We start from the raw sequence: 15,556 nt of genomic DNA, 5'->3' as shown, positions 1-15,556 counted from the left end.
GACAGACTAAAATTCCCAATTCGGTCCTATCGTTTGGGTGCTGAAGTGTAGATGTTAGCCCTCAGGCGAGGGGAACGTGGGAGCTCCAAAGTGAGAGCTGATATCCTCCCATCATAACCGCAGATTCAGTAAACAAGCGTATGATTAGTCAATGTTCGTTATTCCTGGACCAAAGAGTAAAGAATATGTATGCTCCTATTTGACACAATATAATTTGAACTAATTCACTTTATCCATTCTCTATAATTTCTTGGCAAGGAGAAGGATGCTTTCTATATATTGAATATCACATTTGAACCTTCATTAGTATATTTAGTTATTTAATAGTTATTAAAATTACATATTTATTTCAATTGTCTATTAGTGACAGATAAGCAAATTGAACTTTGTTGTTGCAATTAAAGTATTGCTTTTCTAAAGTCTTAGTTCTTAGTTCTAATATTACTCCCTGTAGGATCGATATCTAGGACTCCATTAGAGCCCTATATTACTTGAGCAATACGTATAATTGCGTTGATAAGTGTGACTTTACAATTATTGAATATTTATTACGTCCATATTTATCAAATCTATAACTGTTATTAAGTTTTGGTACAGTTGCTGAGGGATTAAATATTTTAGCAGCAGTATTAAATACTTTTATTTTTAAGCATATATAAAGTCGCGGTCATAGCACACAACTGTGATTATTAAAAATGACAAGACATTGTGAATCAAACACAAATTTGCTAATGGAAATCAAATTTAATTTGTTAATTTGAAGGAAGTTGAAGGAAGGGACACATAAAACATTTTGTAGAACGAAGTCAGCAAAATAGAAGTTGCCTATGTGCGCGACAGTTACAATAGTCCCGTTAGGCAAGTGAACACTTTGATTGGTGACACTGGATTTTGTAGTAAGTAGGTTGGTTGAATGTACAATGTGATTCGTGGCTCCTGTGTCAAGAATCCAACACATTTCTTTGTCAAAAACAGAGATACAGGAGATTTCACCTGAGATATCACTCATGACTTATGTACTGCCAACATGATTAACCATCAAATTAGATTTGTTCTCTGCAAGTAGTGATATGAGACTTTAATATTTGTTCGGCTGTAAGGGTGAATGATGTAGGACTTGTCGATGTATTGGTATCTATATGGTTGGCTTTGGGAGCAAAAAATTTCCGTTTAGGCTTATTGTGCGTTGGATTGGCCCTTTGCAGCTTCCTACAACCATTGATGATGTGTCGTTGCAATCCAAAATAATTGCATTTGAGATGTGCTCGACATGTGTCTTAGGTATGCTCAATTTTGTCACATTTTCCACACTTTAAATGAGGATTTTTAGGTGTGAAAACCTTCTCTGGTTTCCGTGCATTATTCTTTACGGCAAAAATCGAAGCTTCCGGTTGCGGTGCACTTACATTGTTCATCTCGCGTTGCTTTTCCTCTTGTAGCTTGAGAGAATGTGTCTTGCTGACACTGGGAAGGGGATCCATGAGCAAACTTTGCCCTCTTATACCAGTGGATGTTTCATTAAGCCCATGAGGAATTTCATGGTTTTCTGATTTTGCTGAAACTGTATCACTTCATTCATGACACCACACATGCATTTAGGAATGTTATAGAGGGTGTCATGTTCATTCAGTAGCCCTTTGAGCTTGATGTAATAAGCTCCAACTATCATATCTCCTTGCTTGCAATCGTGGATGGCTTCTTTGACATGGAAAATATGAACGCTGTTGGCACCAGAAAAATGTTCCTTCAAGTAAAGCCAGAATTCATGGGCACTCTCATTGTATATTATACTTGCTTCAATGTCTTATGCAATTGAATTAAACTACCATGCCTTGACAAGGTTGTTGCAGCACCTCCATTATTGAAGTTCTGCCGTGGACGTCTCTCGTGGTTCTTTGATGGTGTCGTTGACAAAACCTTCTTTGTTTTTGATGCTGAGAGCCATCAACATGGCACGACTCCAAGTATTGTAGTTTTATTCATTCAACGGATGCGTAACGAGCACGAGACCGGGTTGATCTGAGTAGTCAAGATAAAAAATGTCGTTCGGATCATCAAATTTGCTAGATTCAGGCTTGACTGAATTTTAAGTTTTGTTTGCCATGTGTTTTGGCTTAGAAAGAAGATAGATGGGGGTGTCAACGTGAAGAGGAGATGGTAAGACTCAGAATCATGTTTGCTCTGATACCATGTTGAAATTCAGAATAATGCAGATTAAACTGGAATACTTCATGGTTTCATTGATATGAGCAAATATATAAATAACTCTTATAAGAATCCTATAATAGTAAAAATAATAAAAAAGAAATGATATGAAAAAAATGATATGAAAAGAAATAAATGATATGAAAAGAAATATATATCACCTAATATCTCCAATAATCAATTCATATTAATTGTTAGGAGATATATGAAATAACATAAAATAGAAAAATTAAATAATTCATAATTCAAGGAAATAAATATAAAATCAAAAAGAAAATATCTCCTTAATTCTAAGGAAAAAAATTATTTACCATAACTTCATACATGAATAAATTATTTTCTATTATAATTCATAACAGTTTGAGTTGTTCTTCTAGTTTTATTAGTTGAGTTGTCCTGGCCAACTAGTTGAGGTTGAATTATTTTGTCGGGTTCTCTGGTCGAATTGTTTGAGATTATTGACTTGGTTGAATTATCTCATCAACTCAGCTGGTTGATTGGAATCATTTCTTGATACTAAGTCAGGGGCTTTTGTTTAAACACCACGTTTAACTGAACCCATAAGCTAGGATCCCACCTTTCGAACAAAATCACCATCACATACAATGCAGGCTTCAAAATCCTGTCAAACACAATACATAATACTGAATTACAATAATTTTACACTACACATCAAAAGCAAAAAGAAGGAAAAAAAAAAGATTTTGTTATGTATTTGATCCAAGATAACACATCAAAATACTAAGAATAAAACGTGATCTTGATGACATCTCTTAAACAAATTTTGATTAGCATTTGAACAATTTTTATTGATTAAACTTTGAGCATGTTATGAGAAATTTATTCAAGTAGATTCAAAGACATTTATAAATTTTTTGGGAACTTTACATACATATCACAAATTTTTTATGTATTTACATTTCTAATACATAATGATTTATATTTATATTTATTAATTTGGTGTTTTGACTCTATAAATTAGATGCATTTCATTTCTAAAAAAGAAACTATATAACAATGAAAGTTTAGATTTTAGATATGTAAATATAAAAGAATTATATAGAATGTAAGTAAATGCTCCCATTTTTCTCAACATTTAAGAAAATATAATAGTAAACTAGTCAAAATAGGAAGCAGCCATACTTTACTAAAGAGAAATCGCCTGAAATGTTAGCTTACTGTGAAAAAAAGAAAGAAAAAAAAACGTTTTTTCCTCCTTTATTGCTTTTTCAAACAAAGAAACAGTAAGATTATTATAATCCCAACTATTTTCAACATTCTGATCACTTTCCGATCGTGCTTCTTTTTCTTGTGCGATTGCCGTCTTCATTTCGGTTTCTCTTTGTAGAGAGAGAGATAGAGAGAGATTTGTAGAGAGAGAGTGAGTGGGAGGACGAGAGGAGGTTTTTCTACGCTACGGAAATGGGTTAATGGTGTAAGAGGGAAGCAGCTGGCGATCATCCGTTTAGCTGCTGCTTGTCAGGAGCCGGTGGACTATAAATTTTCTCTCTGGTAATTCCTTTTTACTTTCGGAAAAGAAGGTTTGTTTCGCGCATTAAGGCTTGTAAAGTTTTGATTTTAGGTTCTGCGTTCATCTAACGTCTGTTTTTTAATGAGATTTACTCCTTCAGAGTCGATTTTAAACAGAAAGGATGTCTAACTGCGTCTCTGATTAAATTTTTTTTGAAAATTTTGGATTTTGTGGTTGTTCCAATGGAAATGAAGTGCTGAGTTTCATGATAACAGGCTATTCTTGAAGTTTGGTAGATTATGGGTTTTGTAGAAATTAAATTTAGTTGATATGGGGAGCTATATTTAACCGAAAATCAGTTTTTAATTTTAACTCTTCTCTTTTTCTGCTTAAGTTATAATTTCTCACTATCTTCGTCTTGCTAGTTTATCCGGACTATTAGGGCTTTATATCTATTCTCTCTTTTCTTCAGGTCTGTTTGCCTTTGATCAGTTACAGTTTCTCTCATATTTGGTTAATAATATTTTCAATTTTTTATCCCAAGTAAAGGATTCTACGGCTTATTGGTTCTGGTTCTTGTTTTTGAAATTTGTTTCTTATTTTAATCCTCTATTTCTGCTGTTGATCAGAGTTTCAGTTCTTCACATCCTCTGAGCAGTTAACCATCCAAAACCAAAAAGTAAATCTTCAACCTACCATCGCTTACTGCTTTTTTTCTGGTAAGCTGTCTTATTTTTCTAGTATTAAATTGTTGCTTCTGTCTGTTGGTTTGAATATTTTTAATCCCAGGTGGATGAAAATGATCTAAAACATTCAAACATTCTCATGATGTTGCTTTCTGTTATTTGAAGGTTGGATTAAAGAATTGTTTTTTCCATCATCACCAAGTGAGGATTGAGGGTAATTCTATATTTGCGTTTTGTAATTTATTGTTGAGGTACTTTGTAAACTTTGTTTATGTTGAATTTTTTGATTTTCTACTTGTTTGGCTTTCTTTCATGTAAGAAATAATTATATTTGGATTTTTGTGATGATACAGTATTTTTGGTGAAGGTGAAGGGATTTCTACCTAGTTTTGGCCGTGGTGAAGGCCATTTTTGTATCAGGAGAAGAGTTAGAATTCTTTTTTAGTTTGAATCATGACGACTTATCCTCGTGCCGAATCAAGGAGATTGTACTCGTGGTGGTGGGACAGTCATATCAGTCCAAAGAATTCGAAATGGCTTCAGGAAAACCTGACAGGTATAGACTTTTGCTACTTCTTGCACGATCTCTCTTATACTGGGATGATGTTTTGTGATTCTTCATGGTTGTCATATAGCTTATTATAGCTACTTGGTTTGCCCTTATGAGCTATTTTACTATGTTATCTTGTTAAGAACTGCATTTTCTGCCACAATTTCTATGTATTTACATTTCTAACACCTACAAACACTTTGGTGTGATAAACCTATGTGTGGAAAGGTGTATTTTACTTTTTTTAAGTAGGTGATAGTGGTATTTCTGATGTGATGTTAATGATTGGAGTTCTATGCATGTAAATATCAAAGTTTGGGTGTTAGATATGTAAATACATAAGAATACTTTCTATTTATAGTTTAGTAAAACTGTTTGCATCGCTTCTAATTATGGACTGAAATCAATGGAGAAAGCTCCCTTTTTTCTGACATGGGAGTTATGTTTTACTCAAAACTTTTTGCTTGTATTGTCAGGTGATTACCAGTGGCTTTGCCTTCTTTTTTAAATCAAAATAGAGATTTGGATTTACTGCATGAACTGTGAAGAAAGTCAATCACTACCGAAATGGTTATTTGCAGTATTGGTTATCCATGTTAGAAGTTATCCTTGTTTAAGGTTTTTTTTTTTGAGTAATTTATTGTGCTTACTGCTGACAGCACAATATGCAAAATATATTTAATTTAATGATAATGTTGGTTCAACAACTCCAGTAGGTATAAAGTGTTCATTGTTGCTTCCAAGGTTGCATCATCTATTTGTACGTGAAGAGAACACCTAACATATCTGGTGTTTATTCAGTATTTCCTTGGTTCTATCATTGTCTTCTTTGCAATTTAGCGGAGGAGAGGGAATCTGATAAATCTTGTGTGAAATTAGACATCTCGAATGGATCCTGGCAGGGAAAAATTTGATTTTCTTGGTTCCTAGGAACTTAAAGAAGACATGTTCTCTAATATTGAATTGAAGGTAAAGGGTCAAAATACAATTTTTATATTTTATAAACAGAAAATTTGACGTTAGTAGATGAAAGCCCTTAAAAAAAATACTAAATGGAAAAACAAGATACTGACCGTGAGTTCCCTTGTATGCGATCGCATTGGAATGCTTGCATCAGCTTACATTGCTTGGGATCTAACGCATGGTGCCCATAGTTGGAGAGGGATACATAGACAAGGGTTGATAAAGATAATTATGGAGATGATTAAATAATAGCCAAGCAATTTGTTCTAATTGTTTTCTGTTGGGATAGGACTAATGATTATGAGTTCTAACTATCATTGTTTATAGAAAAACCAAAATTAGGGGATTTACTCATGGAACTTAAAAGCATCATCCATTTACATTGGGTAAGCAAACTTAGGGAAGTTCTTAAAAATTTCTTAAGAAGCTGAATAAAAAGCATTGCGACAAAGCTTCACTTATTCTATTGTAATATCTAATTCTTATTTTCATATGAGGGTCTTCTTTCGTAAAATTGTTCTTGCATTATCTCGCTATTTATTGATTCAATGTTATTTTATTGTTCGTTGGCGATTCTTGTGTCTGCATATTATTTTTTTATTGAGCTTCGTAGATCGTTATTTTGTTTATAGTTGTCAATATGGTTGCAAAAATACCTGTCTATCTATATATCTTGAAAGTTAAAACAAAATAATCTTTTGGCCGTTATTTTCTTAGTGATCTGCTAACTATTTGTATATGGCCAAATTGGCTAAAGCATGTCACATCTCTTTCAATTTAGTTTCTTGGCTATATATCACTAATCCAGAATAGCTCCCCATGTGATATAAATTTAATTTCAATTTAGTTCCTTGATTATACAAAATTGATCCCAATTTAGTTCATTTGCGACCTTTCTGGACCAATTTTATATAACGAAGGAAATAAATTGGAAAAATGTGATATTTTAAAACTAAATTGACCACGTATGAATAATCCGGGAACAATTTTGAGTTTAAATCATGATCGTCTCCATCTACCTTACATCCTTGAACACTAATTCCCTGAGGAGAATGATCTATTTGCTAATCTTTACGTGGACATGCAAATAAATTTTCAGTCGGCAGAAGATAAACTTACTAGAACACTTCCGGAATTATTGTTTTAGGTGAGAATTTAACTGTGAGGGGCATATTATTTGCTAATATTCATGAAATTAAGGGCTTTAATGAGTTATTAGGTATTACAAATTTATTCTTGTAGCATTTCTGTCTGTATGATTTTTTATTATTGTTTTTTTTATTTTTCATACGTTTCCCTTCAAGCTATGAAACATGGGTACCTCAAGAGGGTTGGTGAAATTGAAAATTTAATGTTGGACCACCCATTTTCATGTTCACTAAAAAGAAAATAATTGGATTTCATATTTGATTTGCTCTTGTATCACAAAAAAAATCTATCTTTTTTTTTATTAATTTAAACCTATAGGTAATGAAGGCTTCCAAACCATTTATTCTGCTTCAGCCTCTCTAATCTAACTCTATATTTGAAATGGCACTTTTTTATCCCTTCTAAATCAAAGTACTTAGTAATCGTTTGTGGGCGTTGATTTATTATAATTGACATAAGGTCTAATGTGTTGATTTTCATGAGCAGATATGGACATGAAAGTTAAAGCAATGATCAAGCTAATAGAAGAAGACGCTGACTCATTCGCAAGGAGAGCTGAAATGTACTACAAGAAACGACCTGAGCTCATGAAACTGGTGGAAGAGTTTTATCGAGCTTACCGAGCTTTGGCCGAAAGATACGACCAGGCAACCGGGGCTCTCCGCCATGCTCATCGAACGATGTCGGAAGCATTTCCCAATCACATTCCGCTCGCACTTCCCGACGAATCTCTCTCCAATAATGCTCCGGAAATGCCTTCACCGAGGCGCTCGGTGTTCGATACTTATGACCTGCAGAAGGGTGCATTTGGCATGCAGACACCTTTTATTGATAGGATTGCACTGCCCGAAGAAAACAATCGAGAGGGGTTAGCACGTGTGAAATTATTCGAAGGAGATGACACGAAAGGTTTTAATGAAGATGAGGAAGAAGTGGTGGCTCGTGTGAGATTACCCCAAGGGAAGGTTATGAAAAGTCTAAACTTTGAGGAGGAAGAAGAAAATGGTCACTATGCCAAAATATATGTGGATTCCAAGCAGAAAGAGAATGTCAGATATGGGGTAAAACATCTTCAAGAACAAATTTCTCAGTTATCAAATGAAAACCAGAAGCTTAAGGTCCAGATTGAGTTAGAATCTAAGCATTTGGATTTATCCAGAGGTGAAGTTCAGAACTTGAGAGATGAGATGTCCAAATTAGAATCTGAGAAGGAGGCTGCGCTTCTGCAGCACCAGTTTTCTCATGATAGTATATCTAATTTGGAGACTCAAATCTCTAAATTGAAGAACGAAATTGTGAAGCTCAATGAGGAAATGGAGATGGCAGCCTTCAAGTTGAGTGGTGCAGAACAAAAATGCCTTGCATTGGAGAAGGCGAATCAGAGTCTACAATTAGAACTAGAAGAAGCCAAAATAGAGTTGGAGGAGCTAAAGCATTTCTTAAATGTGAGCGATCAGAAGCTCATGGAGGCTGAAATGTCTCTCCAATCAAAGGAACAACTATATAATGAGTCTAACGAAAAGGTTATGTCCATGACATTGGAAATTCAGAGTCTATTTGAGAAACTGAAGGAAGCTGGACGTAGTAAAGGGGCTTTAGAAGAAGAAGTTTCCCAACTGAAAGATCAAAACTTTACTCTAAATGAACACAATTTGGCATGTGCTTTGAAGATGAAACACTTGGAAGATGAGATAATTTCCTTGAAGGAAAGAAATTGTAAACTAGAAAGTGAAATAGAAAACCAGGCAGAAACTAATAGAGTTCTTCAGCAAGAGTTTGAATCTCTGAAGCATGAAAAAAATGAGATAGATCTGAATCATCAAGGTCTAACAAAAGAAATGGAAGCAACCAGCCTTCATATAGAATCACTTGAGGCACAGGTGAAGGATCTGCAATATGGTCATTCTGAACTGAAAGAGAGCTGCACTAAGCTTGAAGAAGAAAAGCTTCTATTTCTCAACAAATTGAAGGATATGGAATCGGTTTCTGAGAAGAATTCAGTTTTGGAGAACTCTTTATCTGATGCAAATGTGGAGCTTGAAGAGTTGAGAGAGAAAATAGTAGTTTTAGAAGGTTCCTGTGAGTCACTAAATGCTGCAGTTTCCACTCATGTTGCTGAAAAGGGCGCTCTGGCGGTTCAGATAGAGACACTTGCGGAGAATGTGGAGAAGCTTTCAAACAAAAATAAGTTGTTGGAGAACTCTCTAGATGATGCAAATACTGAACTTGAAGGGTTGCGCTCAAAATTGAGAGGCTTGGAAGAGTCATTTCAATCTCTCTCACTTGCAAATTCAGATCTTATTGCCCAAAAGAATAATCTAATCTCACAGGTTTGAACTTTATGAATTACAAGTTTGATATCTATGATTAATTAGTAGTATTTCTCTTAAAGCATACGTTTCTTCTGCCTTTTATTAGTTTTACTTCGTCATTTTAATCATTTTTCTGCATTTCTCATTTCTATAGTTTTTGAATTTCAGGTGGAGAGCATTCAACAGAGTCTTACTAATTTGGAGACTACACATTCTACACTGGAAGACAAGCACTTGAATCTAGTGAAGGAAAAAGAACTGTCCGTTAAACAAATTTTGAATCTTGAAAACTCGTTGAAGGTTATGCAAAACGAGCATGCCTCACTTATCCACTCGAAGAGTATGAGCCTGGCCTCCTTACAAAACCAGCTTCTTCTCCTGCAAGAAGATAGACAGATCAGGGAGAAAGAGTTGGAGGCTGAACAACAGAGATCCTTTTCTCATACGACTGAGATTTTCGTCTTACAGAGACATCTTCACGACATTTCAAATTCCTTGATGATCGAAAAGCAAAAGTACGAGTCGCTTATCAGCTCAAGCAAGATTCAACTCGCTGCTTTAGAAAGCCAAATCCATCTTCTGCAAGAAGAAAGAAAGATCAAAGATGATAAAATTGAGGAAGTAGAGCTGAAATCTATGGAGTCCATGCTCGAGATCTTCATCTTGCAGAGATGCTTGTCTGAAATGAAAGGTGAGAACTTTGCTCTAACACAGGAGTGTCAGAAGCATTTACAGGCCTCTAGAAGTGCTGATGAACTAATCAAACAGCTAGAAGACAGAGAATTAGTTCAGAAGGAAAACATTGCTCTATTAAGGGAGCATATTTTGAAGGTCAGGGAAGGTATCCAACGTTTGCTAGAACCGCTTAATATCAACGAGAAGTTGATGAATATAGAGGGAAGTGAAGTTGCCATTCTTCCAACTATTCTGGGAGAGATTAAGAATCTACACGCTTCTATTTCTGGTATCAATGATGAAAACCAAATTCTCGGTATGGAGTTATTGGTTTACCTCAACCTTCTGAAGCAAAGTGGAATGGAAAAAGTTTTTATATGTAGGGAACTTGAAAATACAGAGAAGCAATCATTTATTTTACAGAGGGAGCACCGCCAGCTCTTCAAGGAATATGAGCAACTTTGTCGTGATGCGAGTGCGGCAGACTTCACAAACATAATGTTAAAAGCTGAACTAGAGTCTTTCACTACAAAATTAAAGGATTCGTCGGAGAAAATTTGTAATTTGATGAAAGAGAAGAATGCTTTGGAAGAGGAAAACAGTTTAATGTTTGTGGACGCCATGACAATGGAGAACCTTTACTTGTTCTTTAAGAATCTAAATGCAGAAAACATGCAACAGTTAAATGCAACAAACAAGCAATTACTTATTTTACAGAAGGAGCATCATCAGCTATTCGAGGAATATGAGCAACTTTGTCGCGATGCAAGCGCCACGGACTTCACAAACATAACATTAAAAGCTGAATTAGAGTCTTTCACTACAAAATTAATGGATTTGTCGGAGAAATTTTGTAATTTGATGAAAGAGAAGAATGCTTTGGAAGAGGAAAACAGTTTAATGTTTATTGACGCCATGACACTGGAGAACCTTTATCTGTTCTTTAAGAATCTAAATGCAGAAAACATGCAACAGTTAAAGCTGCTCAGTGATGACATGTGCTCACTTCATGCTGCTAAGAATGGTCTTGTTGATGAGATTAGAGCGAGTGAAGTGAGAGCCAAAGCTGTGGAAAATGAAAACCAGCAATTCAAGGAATCTCTTCTCGTTTTGGAAGAGCTGAGAAATCGAATTACAATCTCAGAATTTGATTTGCAATATGCACATGGTTTCTGTGAAGAACTAATCCTTGAAGTTGAAGCTAAAGAGAATTTGTTGAAGCAGAAAAGCATGGAGCTTTCAGAAGTAAAGGGCTTGCTTCAATCCAAACTAGTGGAAGCTACTGAAATATGCAGAAAACTTGAAACCTCTAACAAAGAAGTAGATGAGGCCAAAGCCATGAGATCTGAGTTAGAGAACAGAATTACAGTTTTATTGGAAGGTGCTGCCTTTAAAGACAACCAGATTGCTACTGTTAATGGAGAAAATGAAACACTTAAGGAGGAGTTAAATAGATTTAAAGCTGAAGTCGAAGCCATTAAAATGAGGGAACAAATTCTGTCTTCCGAGCTGGAAGAAGAAAAAGAAAAGGTTGCTTGGTGTGAGGAAGAAATCATGGAATTATTCAGCGAGGTTCAAGCTTCTGAAATCCATGCAACAATTCTTGATGAGAAAATGTTCGACTTGGCATCTCAATGTGAGGGTCTCGACATTTCTGCAATGGTGCTGAGAGAGACTCTAAAGGAGGAGATTGTCTTAAAAAAATTACACGCAGTTGAGTTGAAGAAGAAGCTTGAGGATTTTGAAAATGAGAATGGAAAGCTTAGAAACAACCTGAAAGTGCTTTACCCTCTCTTTACTTCTTTGGGAAATGGCATTTCGAATGTGGAGAAGCATTTATGTCAGCTAGAAAAACTTGAAGATGATGGAGATCAGGTGAACTTTATAAAATTTTCATTATTGCTAGTCCTTGTGGAGTCATTTAGAACCACTATCTTCCCCAAAAAAGAAAGAAAATAAACGAGAAAAACTGAGTAGATAGGGGTTTTATAGTTGATTTTATTAATTAACAATCTGATTAAGATAATTAATACCCAAACAACCCTTCCTCTACTTAAAGAAGTTTGCTACCTTTCAAATCTAACTTATACAACTTCTTTTGTATGGATTAATTAGTGTTAAATAACTTAATTCTATGCAAATAATTTATTTGGAAATAGTAAAAAGTTAATTCATTATTATTGTATTACTTTAAGCTAATTATGGAGTTATTAAGACTTAATCAAGCTAAATATTATTTTGAGTATTTAGTAAGATTACTGGATATTGAATAACATGCTGATTCAACTTACAAGTATTAATTAATAATATGCACACTTCAGCACTTTTTTTTTTAAACTCCTAATCAAGAAGGAAAAAAAAATATTTTATTCACTTTCATCATTTCTTTTCCTCCCTTAATCAGAGTGCAAGTTTCTACCCAAGGTTTAAAATTACGTAATTGTGTATTGAAACATTTTTCTTGTGTGAGACGAGGCATAAGTCTCAAGCTTTTTGAAGTACAAGCCTCAAATTTAAATTTTGTGTGGAAAAATAAAGTATGAAGTAAGAAATAACATGTTAACATAATAAAAAGTAGTATAATAACATTCTAATGAAGTAAAAAAAAAAAGTAAATTGTGCAATGTAAGAACTTACATGTTAATATCCTAATATCCGATAATAAAATAAGTTGTGTTAGACAAATATTAAACCATCAAAGTAAGTTATGATATCAAAATATATATTAAAATGTCAAAATATAAGAATTAAAATAATTTCAATAGAAAAGTCTTGCTTTCATACTCATACTACCCCTCTATTAAGCAAGCATATAATAAGTCATCAATATTTAAATTTTTACATTTAGAGTCCCTGTTAGTCTCATCACTGAATGAATTGTCATTAGAATCATTAGCATAGTGAATTATTTATCTTGTACTTTATCCTTAGTCGGGCCCAATTTTTTTCATTCAATCTTAACTTTGATCTTGTAACGGGATTAAGGCTTTGTTGTTGTTGTGTTGTTGTAATCTTAACTTTGATCTCATTTATCTTCTTTTTACCAATGCTGGAATACTTGCCTTGTTTACTGTCATCTTCAGGTAAATTTTTCTAATCTAATTCATATGAAGCCATGGAACATTCTTCTTCTTGCTTCAACTTCTACTAGTTGTTTGTATGATTCTTAACAGGTATTCGTTTTATATAATTTGAATTCCATTATTTTCTTCAGGAGAATTCATCATTATGTGATCAGGAGAATCACGAAGCAAGCTCTGGAGATCATGGCCTTTCATCCATGCTAGGAGTAACGGAGATGCAGAATTTGATTGCCAAAGTTGAAGCACTTCAGAAATTAGTGCAAGGCAGCAAGACTCAGCTTCATCAGGAAAGACTCCAATCTGCTTCCAACTTAGAATCTGCAAGGAGAGAACTTGTAGAGTTGAAGCAGAAGCAGAGCTCTATCAGGGAAGAAAATCAAGGAAGAGAAACATCCAATATGGTGAAAGACATCGAACTTGACCAGGTTTCGAGCTCCTGCGGTGCAAGTAAAATCCAAGGCGCAGAATCCAACGATCAAATGCTCAATTTATGGGAAGCAGCTGCTACGGATTCCAATCAGAGTAGCCGTGTTTCTGTCGATCATGGCATTGAGGTGGTCGAGGAGGCCAAGAGTGACAAACCTTCATCAGAGCTTCCGACCGATAAAGATTTTGGTGTTTATAAAATGGATATATCAAGAGAGATCAAAGAATCCCAACAAGACTGGAGCAGGAGAATCATCAAAAGACTCGCTTTTGATGCCGAAAAGCTCTCTCTTCTTCGTACCAGCGCTCGCAACCTGAAGTTGAAGATGGAGAAATCCATCCCTAACACACGACAAAATAGACTGCAATTTGATGCGCTTAAGATGAAGTTGAGAGATGCTGAAGGAGCCATATTCGATTTGAATGATGCAAATGGCAAGCTAATGATGATGGCTGAAGCATATTCAGATTCCTACAATGGTGAAGAAATGAGACGTGCCGAGAGAAGCCGAGTATCAGAACAGGCTCGGAGTGCCTCTGAGAGGATTGGGATGCTGGAGCTCGAGTTGCAGAAGATTGATTACATCTTTCTTAAGCTCCAAGAAGAGTGGGAGAGCTATCCAGCCGGCGATCGAACACCTAGAGTGTTACTAAGGGACTACCTTTATGGCAGAAAGGATAAGCAGGGAAATAAAAGAGGCTATTTTTGTGGGTGTGTGAGGCCGAAAACACTGGATAAGTACTGATTTCTGGTTTTTCTTAGTATTTCTTCTCTTTTGTCAATTTAACTAATGGGGGGAGACTGTAAATTCATGAAGAAAGGGGTGTAAGTTGCAGAATAACCTTTCTTCTTTCTCTACATTGCTGCTTAAGTTGTGTTGAGCTTAAAGTTTATGAGAAATTCTATGCATGGCAGGTGTATGATATGATGCAGCTGATATTTTCTTTGAGCCTTTTCTTTTGGAATGCATGAGTATTTTAGGATATAATAATAATAATGATAATAATTATAATGATAATGATATGCAAAAAGAATGTTGTTGCCAGTGTTGTAAATGAATAAGTAAATAACTCAGATTTTAACTTGGTTAATATTTGATCAAATTTGTTCAAATTAGTAAATATACAAGTCTTAATGTTTTTTTTTTTAACTCAAATATTAAATTTTTTGGGAATGTTTTTTTTTTAAAGTCAAATGTTAAATTTTTTATTTCAAATGTGATTTAAATTATTTTTTTATATTTAATAAGTAACTTATTTAATGCTCGATGTTAAATTTAATAATAATTTATATTATATATGATACATTATTTAAATAAAAATTGATTATTTATAATTTATTTAGTTATATATTGATAATATATGTTATAATTAATATCAAAGATATTTTAAATTTAATTATTAATTATATATTTATTTATTTTTTTGATACTTAATTATCAATTAACTAAATTAATTAATTAATACATTATATCTATCATATTCAGTTAATAATATTTTTTTAATTGGGAGATTCAGCAGATTAACACCTAGGCACTATTCATTAGGCGCCAAGGTGCTCCACCCAAGTGCTTTGGCGCCAGCTATTTAGGTGCTTAGGGGCCAGAACTCAGCTGACCAGACAGAGAGCTTGGCGCCAGAATTGCCTGGGGCAGTTTCTGCAGTTTTCTCCACACGATCCGGGGAGTTATTTGGTGCATATAGGTGGTTCCATGGAATAACTCGTCAAAATGTTGGGGAGAAGTTCTTGTGAAGGCTAAGGTAAGAATTTTGTTGTGGTAGGCTAGTCTTTTTTAATTTGTGTTGGGAGTTGGTGAAGAACTTGTGTGTGATTGTAAGGGAAGAACTCAACATTGCAAGAGGTATTTAGAGATCCTTTATCAAGGAGTTTCATCACTTTTGTAGAGGAAAAACTAAGTATTGTGTTCTATTTTATCTTTTACTATTTGTAAACGTAATTCTAGTAGATTTTCTTTGTTTATGAGGATGAATTTTATTGTTTTCTTTATGCTTTGTGAGTAGTTCCTTTTTACCTT

The 15,556-nt window shown here is 34.4% G+C and overlaps 1 protein-coding gene across 3 annotated transcripts; it reads left to right on the top strand.

The window, feature by feature from the left end:
• Window positions 1–3,455: 3,455 nt before the first annotated feature.
• Window positions 3,456–14,430, top strand: LOC110032428 (protein NETWORKED 1B-like). Of its 3 annotated transcripts, none has more exons than XM_020736064.1 (7): window positions 3,456–3,717; window positions 4,306–4,395; window positions 4,528–4,576; window positions 4,730–4,918; window positions 7,511–9,354; window positions 9,505–11,886; window positions 13,226–14,430. In XM_020736064.1, exons 4-7 carry the CDS (start codon window positions 4,816–4,818, stop codon window positions 14,264–14,266), a joined length of 5,370 nt encoding a protein of 1,789 aa, XP_020591723.1. In that variant the 5' UTR covers window positions 3,456–3,717; window positions 4,306–4,395; window positions 4,528–4,576; window positions 4,730–4,815; the 3' UTR covers window positions 14,267–14,430. The 3 variants fall into 3 exon arrangements, with proteins under 3 accessions (XP_020591723.1, XP_020591722.1, XP_020591721.1); XM_020736063.1 differs by having other exon boundaries at window positions 4,716–4,918; XM_020736062.1 differs by having other exon boundaries at window positions 4,528–4,613; window positions 4,716–4,918.
• Window positions 14,431–15,556: the final 1,126 nt, after the last annotated feature.

Source organism: Phalaenopsis equestris, unplaced genomic scaffold (assembly GCF_001263595.1).
Source record: "Phalaenopsis equestris unplaced genomic scaffold, ASM126359v1 Scaffold000938, whole genome shotgun sequence".
Lineage (NCBI taxonomy): Eukaryota > Viridiplantae > Streptophyta > Magnoliopsida > Asparagales > Orchidaceae > Phalaenopsis > Phalaenopsis equestris.
Note: the sequence above shows the minus strand (reverse complement) of the source record. Positions and strands in the feature narration are given on the sequence as shown.

Bases quoted from the DNA above. Each gene is read 5' to 3' on its own strand.
- LOC110032428 (XM_020736064.1), top strand. From the start codon at position 4,816: ATGACGACTTATCCTCGTGCCGAATCAAGGAGATTGTACTCGTGGTGG. The intron at 4,919-7,510 runs GTATAGACTTTT...TTTCATGAGCAG, and splicing joins GCTTCAGGAAAACCTGACAG to ATATGGACATGAAAGTTAAA. The intron at 9,355-9,504 runs GTTTGAACTTTA...TTTGAATTTCAG, and splicing joins AGAATAATCTAATCTCACAG to GTGGAGAGCATTCAACAGAG.